The 16,758-nt window shown below is 31.8% G+C and overlaps 2 protein-coding genes across 2 annotated transcripts in view; both read left to right on the forward strand.

Moving 5' to 3' along the window:
* Positions 1-16,758, forward strand: part of LOC119690276 — a 23,670-nt gene that overhangs the window by 1,616 nt on the left and 5,296 nt on the right. The gene's annotated exons all lie outside the window — the stretch shown is intronic.
* LOC119690277 lies at positions 11,940-12,435 on the forward strand. The gene is made up of 3 exons (XM_038105300.1): positions 11,940-12,008; positions 12,068-12,316; positions 12,373-12,435. The coding sequence occupies exons 1-3, from the start codon at positions 11,979-11,981 to the stop codon at positions 12,421-12,423; spliced, it is 330 nt and encodes a 109-aa protein (XP_037961228.1). The 5' UTR covers positions 11,940-11,978; the 3' UTR covers positions 12,424-12,435.

Here is a 16,758-nt window from a genome sequence, read left to right on the forward strand (position 1 = left end):
TGCGTCTTTTCTGAGCCCCGGTGAAGTATTCCGCTTTCTTCCTGGTCTCTATGTTGCCGTCACCTGAGTTCACCATGCTCTGGGTATTAGCATTAGACGCACCGCCATCGTGGTCACCTGTGTCCATAGGACTCTAGGTGTCAATCACCGGAGAGGTGTTCCCACCGCTTGATACCATTGGTCTCTGAGCAGATGGGTTCAGATCATCCAGATCCTGAATCTTGAGAGATGCTTCAAGCCTCTTTTCAAGATTTCCTCCAACCTTCGTTGGCGAACGGAGTAGAGCTTCTTCCTCTGACTCTGTAATTATATTATTAATTGGTATATTTAGTTTATTATCCATATACAGTGTTTAATATAAGGGAAAGAACAGTCACCCAAAGCAGAGCCCCATCCTTTGAGAAGGCATTAATTAAAACAGGAGAGTGCCCGGTATCCTGAGTTCATTACTAAAAGACTGGATGCACCCCTCCAGTCAAGCATCCTCGGCGTAACAGTCTACCTCAGATTTGGGGGTTTTTATAGGTATCGTACAAATTTGAAAGCTACACATATCAAAACAAATATTACTATAAATACGTACCCGGGAAGTTTTCTCTTTCCAGCCCGACAATCAGCAGTCCACCCTTGGCAGAGACATGACCATATCAAGAGCTTCCCATCAGCCTGAGAGATTGTCGCACTTACCCTTACGAGTCTGGCTGATAAGCTGGAACTTAGTGGACGGTCTTTACCGCCACCTACTCCCTGAGACGCTAGAGTATTGTTTAGCCATTCAGACTTTGCCAGCTTGCAAAAACAAAGAGCCTATCTACAAACTAACTACTACACGGACTACAAGGTTACAAACTACAAACTACAAACAACAAATTAACTACAAATTTATAACTAATTACTATCACTACAAACATAGATTACAAAACAACACATTCTACCTTAACCTACTGGTAGATCTTGGTTGCACTTCTTGCTCTAATCTCAATCAACATTCCAGTCAGTGACATCAGTGATAACACTGACTGAAATATTGATCAGAATAGCTCAAGTTGTATCTAAGCCCCTACACCACGACAAGGTGCCTACCACGTAGAGGTTGAAAATTTTTTAATCTATGCATTTTCAATAACAAACTTCATTACCTTTAATAAAAGAACTCTGCTACACCAGATTGCAATCTTAAATGCATTGAGAAAATGGTTAAAAATTGCATATGAAACTTTTTTAGCAAAACGCAAATGACAGTCCTTTTTTCTCATTAAATCTGTTTGATTGTTTGATTGGCAGTCCTCATTTATTCTCGAGGGGAGGACTTAACATCATATCGTCTCATGCTACATCAAAAATTTGTTGAACGTTTTCCCCAATATTCGCATGTCACTGTTCAGAGAGTCCCAGATCAATACCGTTTCATTGCGCGAAGCAAGAAGATTCCAGCTTCTACCAGGAACCGCATTCGACTCGAAGACGTGTTCAGCACTCTATGTATATTAAAAATCAACGTCAATTCTTCTCTACACTTGGTTCAACTGACAACACTAGACAACATGCATCTTTCTCAGTTACAGAAGCAAAGAACTTTTGGAGTGCATTGTGGGAATCATCTAAAGTCCATGTTCTGCATACAGAGTGGATAGATTCCGAACATAATCGTTATGCAAGTATTGCCACAATGCGACTTATGGAAGTAACTGAGAACGAAATACGGGAAACCATTGTAAGATCTAGTAATTGGAAAGCGCCAGGCTTGGAAAAAGTGCAGAATTTCTGGTACAATCAGTTTCGATGTGTTCATAACCAACTTGCAAGGCTTATAACAAATCTAATAAAAAGGCCGGAGAGTTGACTGTTCAGCGGAAAGAAGGCCTCTCACTTCCTTGCCGACGCTTTATAAATTCATTACGTCGGTGATTAGCAAAAGCATATATGCGCACTTAGATGTTAATGATATATTGATCAAAGAACAAAAAGGCTGTCGAAGTGGTTCAAAGGGATGCAAAGAACAACTGATAATCGATACGATAACAGTAGGACAGGCAGTAAAAACAAAAAGAAACCTATTTAGTTGCTTTATTGATTATGCTAAGGCATTCGATAGTGTCCCACATTCTTGACTGATCAATGTCTTACGCCTATACCGCATAGATCCTGAGTTAATCACACTTTTGACGGTAATAATGAAAGGGTGCAGTACCATATTATGGGTACCTACGGCTGATGGCGTTAAGTTATCAGACGTCATACAAATCAGAAGAGGTATTTTTCAAGGAGACTCGCTGAGTCCTCTTTGGTTTTGTATGGCACTAAACTAAGAACAGAGTATTCTGTCCTTTAGATTTGGTGGTGCCTGACCAGCAAAAAAACTGAAGGTTTTGTGTGCGCGATACAGGATGGCGTGGTTTCTACTCGTAATTATCGCAATCATATTCTTAAAGAACGAGTTGAGGATGACTTGTGTCGGAAATGTGGTTCAGTCTCAGAAACATTGGATCACATTATCTCCAGCTGCTCTGTAATGGCACCAAGGGAATATCTAAACAGGCACAATGCAGTATGTAAGGTAATCTACCAAAATCTTGCATTCAAGCATGGATTGATCTCTATAACTTGTCCAATTTACCAATATAAACCCACTGCGGTGCTAGAAAACACCAATTTTTGTATGTACTGGGATCGACAAGTTTACACAGATCGACTAATAACACATAATAAGCCTGATATCCTACTGGTAGAAGGACTGATAGAAGGAATGATTCAGCGTACCTGATTGATGTTGCTATTCCGCATAATGGCAACATTGAGGAGAAGTATGCAGAAAATATGAGCAACTACATACCACTGGCTAGGGAAATCAAAGAAATTTGGAGACTTCAGCGAGTGGTTGTTGTACCAATAATACTATCAGTCACTGTTCTAGTACCCAAAACCCTCACACACTCTATGGACATACTTGAACTCTCTAAACTTCTAATAAATACTATGCAGAAATACGCCTTGTTGCATACATGTGCAATAGTGAGGGAAACGATCAACATTCTTTAGAAGGAGCAACACAATTTAATAGATGTAGAACATGGACTACACTTCAACAGAGCATAATTTCCTTGATGCTGTCATCCGGAATTATGTGAATCCCAGCAATAACACACGCTGAGATGTAAATTCAAATAATAATAATAATACTTAGCAGCAGTTTAGTTTAAACAATTTACATATCCATATGAAAATAAATGTGTACATATTTGTAAAAAGTATAAATGGTTCTCATTGGTGTCTGTATCATTTAAGATGTCTGTATGAATACACTCTTTGCCTAAGGCAGAATATTCCATAATCTTCTCTCAGAAAACACTAATTGTTTTTTTGATAATAAAAAATAATTCAAACTAAGTTAATTTCTTCTACATATTTTACAAATACAAAGTTTTTGATATTTGCAGAATTCATTCCATTTTAATTTTAATTTTGATTCAGAAATCTGTGAAAAAGCTTACATTTACAAAAATATGGACTACGTAGCTTTGGACGTACAAGTATTGTCTGTTGGAGCGCTGAACCAATGAGAGTGTATCTGATCTAACGTTAATTGCAGTTCCGATAAAATTTTGCTGCAATTTAGCAGATTTTTAAAGATTGAATTGGACGTGTGTTCTTTTCAATTCTGTTCTCTTGATTTGATTATTTATTTATATCTATCATTCTATCATTTTCAGTTATTAATATCGAAAATAAACAAAATTTGTCATAATGAATTATTATACACACAATTCCCACAAAAACAACCTATCCAGCGTTGTCTGTGTTATATTTGTATTTTGTAAACATTTCACTGCTACTCACAAAAAATGAAGAAAGAATCGATTCAGCGGGAATACTAAATATTCAAGTGTTTGTAATTATTTCAAGAATTGAATTTTGTCACTTAAGTAAACATATTTATACTTGTACATTACTTCAAGTTCAAAGTGAACATTATAGTAAATTCCAATGAAGACGCCACTGTCTAATCAAATCAAGCAATGAAATCAATGCCGATCGATTTCGAAGGTGTTTCTTCAAACCTCAATAATATTGATCTATCGTAATCGAATCAATTCTCCAAAGTTGAAGAGCACATACTAGAAAGGGTGACATACAAAAATACATACAATTTTATAAGTTTTATTAATATCTAGATAAAAATTAAAATATCTGTGATTGTTTGCTGTTGCAGTTGGTAGTACCGAGCGTCTCCATATTGTTTGTCACCTGATAACCTGTCCTTTACCACGCTTTGCACCTGCGGGTACTGAATCAAACCTTTTTAGCCGTAGTACTTTCTTCCATTCCCACAACATGACCAAGCCAGCGAAGTCGCTAAATTTTTATGCGCTTAACTATGTCAATGCTCTGCGGTATGACATGAGCTCATACAGCTCATCGTTCCATCTAATTCGATACTTGTCGCCAATGGGTAAGGGACCAATGGGTAAGGATCTTTCGAAGAATTTTCTCTCGAATGCTCCTAACGCTTTCTCATCGCTGTTGGTAATTGTCCAAGCTTCTACACCATAAAGCAGGACATGCATGATAAGAGATTTGTGAAGCGTGATTTTTGTTTGTCGACAGAGGGCTTTATTTCTCAAATGCCTACTTAGTCCGAAGTAACACCTGTTGGCTAGAGTGATTCTTTATTGAATCTCTAGGCTGATGTCATTTTTGGTGTTAAAGCTGGTTCCTAAGTAAATAGAGTTTTTCACACCTTCGACCTTATAATTGTCAACAGTGACGTGGGTTCCAAGACGCTCAGGAGATTCTATTTAAATCTGCTGCTCGAATTATCGTTTCCAATATTAGGTTAAAGAAGTCCCACAACAATTAAAGAAGTCACCCTGTTTGAATCCTCGTCTGGTAGCAAAGAGCTCGATTCTAACGGAGCTGTTGGTGTTACTTAAAGTCATTTCACATAACCGTATAAGTTTTGCTGGGATACCAAATTCAGACAGCGACATAAAGAGTGCTTCTAGTCGTAGTATCAAAAGCAGCTTTTAAATCGATAAATAGGTGGTGTGTGTCGATTTCTTTTTCTTGGATCTTCATCAGAATTTGACGTACTGTGAATATCTGGTGTAGGATGGATTTAATTTGAATTACCATAAATTAAATATATGATAAACTCCTCAACACTTCAATAATATTGTGTGTTTTAAAAGACTGTTTAGATGAACGTTGTTTAGATGAGGTGAGATGTATTCTGTATTTTCTGTATTTTATGGAAGTAGTATAATTTCTACTCTCTTATGCTTTTTTCATTTCTTAGATTAAAAAGCATTTTTTATATTTATATTATTTTATTTTGAGATATAGAGCAAACATTTCACATTTTACTTTTAGTGTTATACTTTTTATATCACAAATAAAATATGTATACTTTAATTAAAGGAATTTATTAAATTTAAATAAAATATTTAAATTTGAACATTTTTCATTAATTAATATCAGCAGAGTTCCTTTAAAATTTCATCAAGTGACTAAGGCGCTTCATGACTAAGGAACGCAGTCGTTTGGCGTTTAGTGCTTTCAGATCTCACGCTGTGAACACAAGTGGGAATGTGCACATTTATTTGTTTATTTTAGTTGAAGTATTGGCAATTATATATCTTTAAACAATATGGACAATAAAAAATATTTTCAAATTCCCTTGATATTATTTGTCGCGTATGTGCTTATAATTGGTGTCTAATCACAAGTAAACTGTTGATGTATCCGTTGTCTTCGAGATAATAAGACCATATAACTCATATATATGTGCGCGTATAAAAATGCTGTGAGTTAAATATACCTTCTGGAAATCTATGGAACTTGAAATATATATAAAGCACATACTATATATGTGTTGTTTATATATACACAACAAACGAGTTTAGAAAATAGATAATGAATTGAATTAAGTAGAAATGTTAAATTCTCAATTGAGAATTTTAGAAACCTTTTAGGAGCAATTAAAGAAGGACGAAGATTGAACAAAAATATCGATAAAAGTTTTTTCTCAAACAGAAACATAAGATAAATTCAATATTCTACTATTCCAATCTGTTCCAAGATTGTTTTGAAAACAGTATATACTGTGAACCCAACTATGTCAATTTAAAATTCAAGCATTTCATAGCTATTTTTGCACCTACAGCTTTTATCTTTTTATATAAAATTTTTAAATGGAGTGTAAAACTGTTTTCATTTAATGTAGAATATTTTGAAACCAAATAGTTTCAGTTTTTATATATTAATTTTATATGCAGTTGGTGTTTGAATAGTAGACAATTGTATATATACATTTGCACTTTTTCCAAAAAGTTGAACCTCTTAAGTAACCTCTTGAATCAGTGATTGTCTAAAGAACAAAATGTAAAACAGACAAATTTCTCAAATAATTCAGCGCTCTTTCCACTGTGCTTCGTAGCATCCGTTACGTTTCTCATCTATCTGTTACTCCAGTCTCTGAAAAAGGACGGCTACTGCAAAAACTTATAGTTTATTTATATATTTTATGTCAAGTTTTTTTGAAATTAATCAAGAAATTTAAAATTTTCATTGACATAATTTTTCATTGATAATACGTAATAACATGCATGTCTTCTTAATTTCTGTTTCTTTATTGGATCAACATAACCCGAGTCCTTGTCTCCTCAGTGAAACACAGGGCCTCAACGATTCCCCTAAATTTTATTCTGTTGCCTGCACAGGAGTACTGTGCGCCTTTAAGCTGCTGGTCCACAATTCTTCGCCATGTCTTAGCTGGGACTACAGGCCGGCGGCTTGTGTTCTTTCCGTGCGTTCCTTGAGATCAGTATTGGATATGCGCTCCGGCACAATATTTTCAGTATTCTTCTAAGACATTTCTTTATGAATATTTGCATGCGCGATTAAGTAGGAGACGATCATCACTGTAATTAGATAAACACTGTAGCTGGCTTGGTCGAAAGCCATATTGTTTTTCTCGTGAACTTCTCTTCACGCTTGCTGACGTTCTTGACAGAATTATCCAAGAGAGTATTTTACTTAGTATGGGGAGTGATATGATGCCTCTTTAATTATTGCAGTCAATCAAGTCGCCTTTTTCAGGAATTTTTACTAAGATACACTCGTTTCTGTCTTCGATATAGTTTCATTGTCTCTAATAGATTGTGTTATTGGAGGCTAAATATCTGCTGCTAATTCTGGGCTTATTTTTAAGTATTCACCAAATACATTGTCAATACCAGCAGTTTTGCCATTTTACAGAGCTTTAATTGCCTTTATCACTTCTTGCCTCGTTGGAGCACAGCACTCGTGCTGATGTGTTGGAATTGCGTATAGATTCGCAAATCTTCGACTTGAGCTATTTCCGCTGATTTGTTGGTTTCTAGGTTGTTTGAAATACTTTCGAAGAATGGGCCCATCTGTTTAGTTGTTGTTCTTTATTTGTCAGTAAATTTTTTAGTTTCTCTTTTATAGGTTTATTTCGAAAGTTATTTTTACCAGTTAGCTGTTTGGTAATTTCGTACAACTTCTTGGTGTGTCTTAGCCTAGAAGAAGCAGCTATTCTTCGGCGTGTTTTGCAAGTTCGTTGAAAAATTTACTCTAATCGTTCCTCGCTGACTTTTTTATATACCTCGCTTTCAGTTTGTATTCAGCCTTTGAACATAACCCGGGTAATACTCTGTTACCCGAGTAACAAAGCTTGCTTTTGGTCGGTAATTACTGCTCAGTAATAACATCTGATCACTGACTTAGGTTGTAATACGTTAAAGAAGTCTTTAATGTTATTGAAGAGATGCCTCGAAAAGGAACAGTCACTGTTACATAGTTCTAGTTCAATTTCTACAAATTGCTTGCTAAGAATTTCGCAGCTTATAAGGTATCAGTTTATCATTTTTATTAAGATGAAAGATCGTGAAAATAAAGTAGATATGATTGGACAAAGATTTTTGTTTGGGTACATTTCAACAGCAAAATTTACAAGACTGTAAATTTTAATATCTCAAAGGAAAAATCTACTTAATAATACAACAGTCGACAATTAAAAATTAGAAAAGAAGTGTTTTTGATTTGATTCGTTAAAATCAAATTAAAATTAATTTAAAACTGATATTAAAATTTTAATACTTTACTGCACAACAAATTTATCGAGCAAGTCTGAATACCTCTTAATGTTTTCCTACAATGGCAGAACAAAATATAGTCAGTATGGTGATTTCCCGGCAAATCCTATTATCAGAATACACAGGAGATAACTAATTCTAATATTTGAGCCTCCACTGTGCCACATTTAAAACGAAAGGCCTAATTCTTTATACAATATCAGCACTTTAGATGATCTCTTATGGGTGGTTGTTATGACGTTTTTTAAGATCATTCAAAAAAACTATTACGAACAACTACTTTTTTATATAGAATGAATTGTTTATTTATTGTATGAGATACGTTTTATACTTAAATACAAATACGTATGTACGTATGTACGTATGTATGTATATGTACGTAAGTATGTGTCGTTTTCTCTGTAATGTTGGTGCTATTGTTTATGCAGTGAATTGTATATTGTTTATACTTTGTTTTTGCTATCAACCAGTGCATGTGACTAAACTTGATGATGAACTTACATCGGATATCGTATGAGCCACATAATCATATTCATGACGAATGTTTATCTGTCTGTCTTAACTGCCTGTCCGACTTAAAATACAAATAAATCGAACTCAGATTTGTTTCGCAAATAAATGTCAATATAAACAATAAAAAAAGCACATTTCTTGTATAATAACATATAGAAATAGAAGACGTACTTATTTTATTTTCAAATTTAGAATATTTAGTGGTCTAAGTTGGTCCAACTTTTAGAAAAATATCTTTATCAGCTCGCCACACTGAAAAATCTTGTAAACGATCATTTGAGAGATTATTTGTGTTCTGGTAGCACTCTTTTGACAAACTGAAAGCTCTTTTCGGTCTTTCTAAAGACATTTTTAATATATCAAAATTTTAATATTTATTAATATTTATTTAATATTGATTTATTCAACTATTTATTTATTTGTTTATATATATTTAAGTAATAATTTTAAAACTAATAAATTTTTTTTGACACTATTATGCTTAATGCATCAATGGGTGTTACCATTTCTTTTATGACATAAGATGACTTCGGTAAATAATTACTTATGTATAAATAATAATAATAATGGAAGAAATCTAGAAATCTAATATTATCTAATATTACTATAAAATAGATAGTATAATTTAAAAATTTAAATAAAGGTAAGGTTTGTTCAAGAGACGATCATGTCACAAAGTTAATAATATATACAAAAAATAAACAGTAAAAAAATCTAATTACATTAGATGAGCTTCAGATATATAGTTAAACCCAACATGAAGAAATGGAAAGTCTGGGAGTGATGTACTGATAAATAAATTATCAGTTGAAAAGACTTTCTCAGACTTTCTCAGACTTATATGGACATGTTAACCTATAGTGGTATCGAGGAATTGTTTTAAAAATCAGTAGCCTTATCGTCTATTAAAATGGTACAATTTATTTTCGCTAGATTCAATAATTTAAAAGTATTTGTTAATATTAATATGCAGACCATTTCTCAATATGCTTAAATGCCTTGCCAATAAATACATATTTAGAATTACTTACCAAAAATAATTAATGTACAGTATGGTTTATGTACATAATGTACCACTGGTCACAGTTCAGTGTAACTGTACTATTATCTCATGATAATTTCAAGTATTTCCTCGGGATCAGTTGAACGAGTTCTCAGGATGTCCGTTTATAACAGCATTGAAGAAAGTTGAAAATGTTAAAGATAGGTTAACTATCATATCTCAACGACTATATACTTTAGAGGGTATGAGTTTCCATGAACACGTAGAATATTCCTGCTGATTACTTAAAGTTTTGTTCGAATCATTATAGATTTCGGAGTTTCTATTACACTTATTTTAGAGAAGTATACTCTGAAACTCGCAACAGTACTTGCTTTCGAAAGGGTATTGAAACAGTATGCTCCACTGGGAGTTAGGAATAATAATTAATAAATAAAAAAGTACTTAAGTATACTAACATTAATGAATTAATTAATAAATCAAGCAGCTTTAATGTGTTAAGTACTAAAGGACACAATAAAACGTAGCATCTGCTCCTACCCCGTATCTTTAACATTAATAAAAAATAGTTTGGATTGAAATTTTATAAGATTAGACTATGATTTTGTTTGTAGCTATGTTAAGATTATCCCAGCAGCGCCTATGACTAGTTCTGAACTAGTGAATTCACTAGTCCCCAGGTGTGTTTTATCGCTAGTCGTTTCATAATCCACTTTACGTGGGCTCAACTGGTGAATTTTACATTGAGTTATCATTGCCGGTGTCAATTGTCCCCGTACGACACACCTCGGAACTAGTCTTTTTACTAGTTCATAAGGAGTAGAATGGTGTCAATTGTCCCAGTATCATACACTGCGGCACTAGTCTTTTCACTAGTTCATAATGGGTAGAATGTTGTCAATTGTATCCGCGCTATACACCGCGGCACTAGTATTTTTAATAATTCTTCATTTGGAAAATAAATCAAACATGCCTTTTTTATATTATTATATATGTATATATTTATTTTAATATATGTCCATATACATATTAAATATTTTTGTATTAATAAATTACTTTCTAGTTGATTGTGCTTTGGTTATATTCGATCGTAGAGGGATTTAACTGATGATCTATAGATGATGTTGCAACATTGTCTATAACGAAAAAAATAATTTATTTATACGCTATTATTTTAACTGAACTTGGTACTTACATGGAGTTTGGTCACATTCATTCGTTGTCATCGCAGCGTGTTTTAGTGACTTATGTATACCGTTCTGTTATTAATTATATTAATTCCAGATATTATTACATATAATTTTACATATTTTTGTATTGCATTTTTAAAATTATTTGCAAAAAAGTGGCAGTAAAAGCGATGTTTATCGAAAGTAAGACCAACATCATTCATAGGTTCACAGTCCACTATATATATATTTAAAAAAAAAGCTAACGAAGCATATTGCTCGGAATTTGTTTATATACAACGAGCATAAGCAGCGGATTTTTGTTTCAACTGGTGAATCGTTGCATTACCAGGGATCAGAATATGCACTAGTTCCAAAATAAATAATTCTAATATGTAATTGAATTTCTTTGCTTCTCATTTGTTTACGTTTTTTCCTGTTCAGAAATAATAGAATGCCCTATTAAATTTTGTACAAAGAAGTATTTAGAAATTTATATATTCTAAGTGGCGATTGAACTCATCCCTACGGACCACTCATTTCATTAGTTCCTTTGGACTACATCGTGTACTAGTGCCTAGCGACAATTGTTTCTTAAAGAACTGCTCGGATATGATAAGGGAGTAGCACACAGTATGACACTCTTTAATCAAGTTTAAACAAAGTTACTTAGCAAAAGAATAAGGTGAAAAATATCTATTTAATATATAAAACTATTGAACTATTGAGCAAGCTATGAAGCACTAGGTATCGAGGTATTATTTAGAAGGACATGGTAAATTTATACGCCAATCTTAGCAAATCGAATTATTAGAATTTTTATCAGCTGTTTTACATGCTTAATAACTTTATTTAATAACTAATATTTAATTTTAATTTGACGAAATCTAAATATAAGGAATTAAAACGACTGATTCCATGTATTGAAGAAAACTATTATATCATTTTACATAAAATAGAATATATAAAAACTTACTATTTAAAGCAGAAAACTGAAGAAAATATTTTGTCAACCTCATGAATTCTAGTAAAACACAACACTGAAAGTATGTGAGAAAGAAGCAACTAACGATAAATAATGTTTGAAAGAAAATAAAAAATAATATTTTTGTTCCAAGTGAAACTGAAGATCAGTTCGTTAGAAGTTTGCGACGATCGTATACGTTTGAGCTCAATATGGATTTTAATGCTTTTTCAATGTTTCTCGTGAGTGTTCGTAAGAAAGAATTTAAAATTTATTTATTTATTTATTCAAATTTTTATAGGGAAGACGAATGCATGTTTATCCATTGTTTGACTCCAAGGAACCTGCAGTTAGAGAACTCCAGGACTATTGCAGACAATTAATGCTTCCGTACCCTTTCTTCTATATACACACCGATCCAATCAAGGTGCCTTTCAAGTACTTTGTGAAGTGCATGGTAGGCACAATTTCCAGCCCAATTTACTATTATCATGATCAGGATATGGCAGTTCGAAAATCAGCTATTTATGTTTTGCGGACACTGAAAGAGGTGGACTTTAGAATAATTATATTTCTATAATTTATTTGAAATTTTATGCGTTACAGGATAACTTTAACAATTCTCAAATATCTAATGGTTCTAAGCATAGTAAATAAAGAGTAAACTCCACGTAAGCAATATAATAACGGAAAATAAAAAAAATGTTTGAAAGTGAAAAAAATTGTTTAGTTTAGTTTATTGCCTATATATCATTGGTTTTGTTTGTTTCGATATAAGTATTTTGTAAGTGGACTATATGTACATTATATATTAATCAATTACCTCATCAAAGTTATTTTGACATAAAGTCAATACAACAGTAAACAAGTTTTTCTTTTCTTGATGTGAAACTGTAGAGACTTAGAATTCAACAGACGAAATGTGAGTTTTTATAATTGATATCAAGGCGTTAATTATATGTATATAAAGATGTTCAGCTTTTAAAAGATTGTTTTCATGGAATATAAGCCCTGGTTCATACAATAATATAATAAATTAGTGCATACTTTTAAGAAAGAACTAAAAAAGGAATTGTAGTTCTTAACCGTTCATGTCGGCTACTACTTAGGCTGTGAAATTTGTTTTATTTTTTTAAGTCATATACCATCAAATCCATACCTATATAGAATCTTTGAAGGTAATAGGAGTTGGTATAATTTATGAAATTTTTTATAATTTAATTAATATATATGTTAAAAATGGAGCTGTTTATTTTATTGCAATTTATTTTAATTATAATTACAAGATGTAAAATTTTATAACTAAAATAAGAAAACGAATATTAGCTGTTAGTATGTTAACACTTTCAGCTCGGATAAAAATTTTGTTTAATAAATTGCAGGTTTTAATATATCAATATATATATATATCAAAAGTTTGATTTTATAGTAACTATTTTTAATAGGCTGGTAGATAAAATATTTATTACTAGTAACCCCGGGCAGACGTTGTCCTGCCATAGATTGACTTCTATTTTTAGTAAACTGTATTTTGTTTAGACCGCCTGTTAAATGACGGTTTTTAGTGATCCAGCATGGTGATAAATTTGCCCTTGTACTTCAAATGTTGGCATATAATTTGCGCTAACAATATTCGTTGCTCCGAACGATGGCGTTTGGAAGCATGAATTGTATTTGCGTGTATTTTTCAAAAAATTTTTTGATTGACTTGTTTCATCTGATGCTAAAGTTAATAATGGTTCAGGTGGTGAACCTGCAAAGCACATATTTGGTGTTTCACCACAATACGTACACTTTTTATCCATTTTTCTAAAAATTACACTCGAATAAAGACTGTAATTGTAAAGGGGATCGTTCGTCTTGTCTGTGTACTGCGAATTCGATTCCTTTGCTGCCTTGGTTGCCTCTGTTCAGTCGTTTCTAATGATCGTTCTTCTCTTTTCCTTTTCCTTTTTACTTGATTTGTAGTTCGACCAATGGCACTTCGCTTTGGTGGCATAATTAATATACTAATTTAAAATTAATAATTTAAAATATCTTCCTTAATTTTAATAATCTTCCTTTTATTTTGCAATCACGGTATCACAAAATTATTATATTCATTTACAAAAACAAAAAATTTAAAGAAATTATTTATTTATTATATTTGAAATTTGAAATATTTGAAATATTGATGACACACAACAATACAAAAAGAGAATCAGTATCACTCAAACTGTCAGATTGTCAACAGTTTGAAACAGAAATTTATAAAATTATTGTTTATGTTAAAATTAGTGGATTTTTCCAATATTTTAAATATAAAAACCTTCCCGGGTATAAATTTGAAGAAAGTATTTACTTCTTATATTTGAAATTTGAAATATTTGAAATATTGATGATACACAACAATACAAAAAGAGAATCAGTATCACTCAAACTGTCAAATTCTCAATAGTTTGAAACAGAAATTTATAAAATTATTATTTATGTTAAAATTAGTGGATTTTTCCAATATTTTATATATAAAAACTTTCCCGGGCATATACCTAATAATTTCCTAAATTTTCCTGGTGATTGGATGTTGTATGGTTTTTGAATCCATCGAGTACAGACAGACTCACATTCATTATTATATATATAGATTTTACTATTTGATATTATTTGAAATAGAATCAAAAGCATAGTATATAATGTATAGTATATAGAGTAAATCGAGTTGTTAAGTATTACAACTCTTATTGGTGGAGTATTACAAGATTGTCAGTTAGATAGCTGATTGCCAGTAAAGAGCTTCTCATGAAAATGTTTTGAATGTTCCATTCGCAATCGAATAATTATTTTAAATAATTATTTATTAAATTGCTGTTTTAAAATAATTTTATAATATTTATTATATATTTTTATATATTTTGTATTTGATTTAAAAAACAAATATTATTATAAACGAATTAGAAAGTAATCTTCTACTGAGTTCTCCGAAGATTTGACTAATGACGTTTTCGATTGTTAAGTTTGGATTTGATCTTTCTGTGTCGTATTTGCTCTAATTTTGGGTCCAATCGAATATTTTTAGGATTATCTTACTATCTGACAACTACATTAATATATCAAGATATTTTAAAATAAACATTGATTTTGAATGCAAATGATAATTGATTTCACATAAAATGATTTCACATTTTAAATGTATGTTATATATTGAAAGTATACGGTGATATCGGTAAATAAGCTAATACTATTATTTTATTTTTTTTTTATAATTGATCAAATCGTAGTAACTTTACTTGTGGCATTTTAAATAACAGTGAAAAAGACGTATCAATCAACTCTTACTCTTTTCTTACTCTGGCAAAATATCTAAGTGTTATATAAAAATCTTATACTTTCACTCAATAAATACATTTTGCTTGAGATGTATGAATCGAACATGCAAATATTCTTTAAAGGTGAAATTTCGATTGAAAAGTTTAGCACGGATTTATCAATCCAAAAAAAATAATGGTGTGTTTACACTATCGTACTTAATACTTTATTTACACTTACAGTTATCTAACCGCATATGCTAAATATGCTTACATGGATTTTGTACGAAAAATTGCAAATAGTCTAACTCGACTGCTAATTTGTCGAGTTTAGTACAATAGTCTAAACATAGCATAGCTTATTTTCGGGACTATTTTAGTTGCAATTGCCATGCAAGATCCGCTCAAAATTAATGCAGATGTGCAAGATAAGGACGCACTATTTGTTGAAGTCTATTTATTCAGTAAATACTAAATCAAAAATTCCAATATAGAAATTATAATCGCTTTAATAATTCATTCAATATAAATATTAAAATATGGACGAAAATTTGACAATTTTTTTTAATATTTACACGAAGAAATTTAACTCTAAACATAGCGAACACTGAAAATTTATTTTAGTTCCGTGTTCGCTAAGTTTTACAGCTAAAGAGTAAATACTTAAACTTTTTGGCTAAGATAAACTGAAGTATATTAAACAGAGCTTGAAAAGAACGAGGAATAATTTATTCTTTAGTGTAATTGAAATGAGTTGTGCTTATAAGCAAAATTGAATTAAAACCCTTGTATTAGTTTCATTCAAAAAATAATATGGAATTATAACGACCTACAGCACTGAAAAATAACACTGTGAGCGCCATCTGAAGTATTTTTAAAAACTTATTAACTTACCCTCGTATTCTTGACATGAAACATTAAAAATAAAAAAAAAATTTGACAACGATAAAGTCAAGAGAAGAACTTTATACAATCGTTCTCATTTGTATTTCGAAGACTACTATAAGCTTCTTGCATTAAAGCGATTTGCTTTAAAGTGACAAACGATATTGCTGAGTAGCTTTTCACTTCAACATCAACCAGGAAGTATCTTAGGTTGTCACTTCAGAATTTTCGTCGTTCAGTGCGGTACGGTCCAATTGGATGGTAAAAAGTTGCAGTTTTGTAAGATTTCTTATAAATACAACTTGAAGGATGAGTTCGGACGGTTCGTTGAATGATGCTAAAAATGGAATATCTGATCTACTGGATTATTGCACCAATCATAGTTTGGCGGTGCCGTTTTACCACATAAGTGCAGATATACGTAAGTCTCCAGTCAGGTACTACGTGAAATGTTGTGTAGGTGAGGTTAGTAGTCCTGTTTACTATTATAACGGCAAGACGCGAGTGGTTCGTAAGGCAGCTGCCTTTGTTCTAAAAAAATTAAAGGAGGTATTTGATTCTTTGCAATTATTGAACGAATCTTTTTATTGTGTATATGAAATATTATGTATTTTAGAGTGCTCCAGGTGCAACTTCGGAAGAATAAAAACGGATGTGCGGCAATGACGTCAACAATAATTACATCTCTAAGCAAGAAAATGTAAATTATTAAAAAAAATGAACAACATTTGTAAATGAAATGCATAACGCTAACATAATTTGTTATGAATGTTACTTTTATTGTGGAACACATAGAGTTTAGAGAAGACTAGTAACTATGACT

The sequence above is a fragment of the Teleopsis dalmanni genome, chromosome X, assembly GCF_002237135.1.
Source record: "Teleopsis dalmanni isolate 2A chromosome X, ASM223713v2, whole genome shotgun sequence".
In the NCBI taxonomy this organism is placed as follows: Eukaryota; Metazoa; Arthropoda; class Insecta; order Diptera; family Diopsidae; genus Teleopsis; species Teleopsis dalmanni.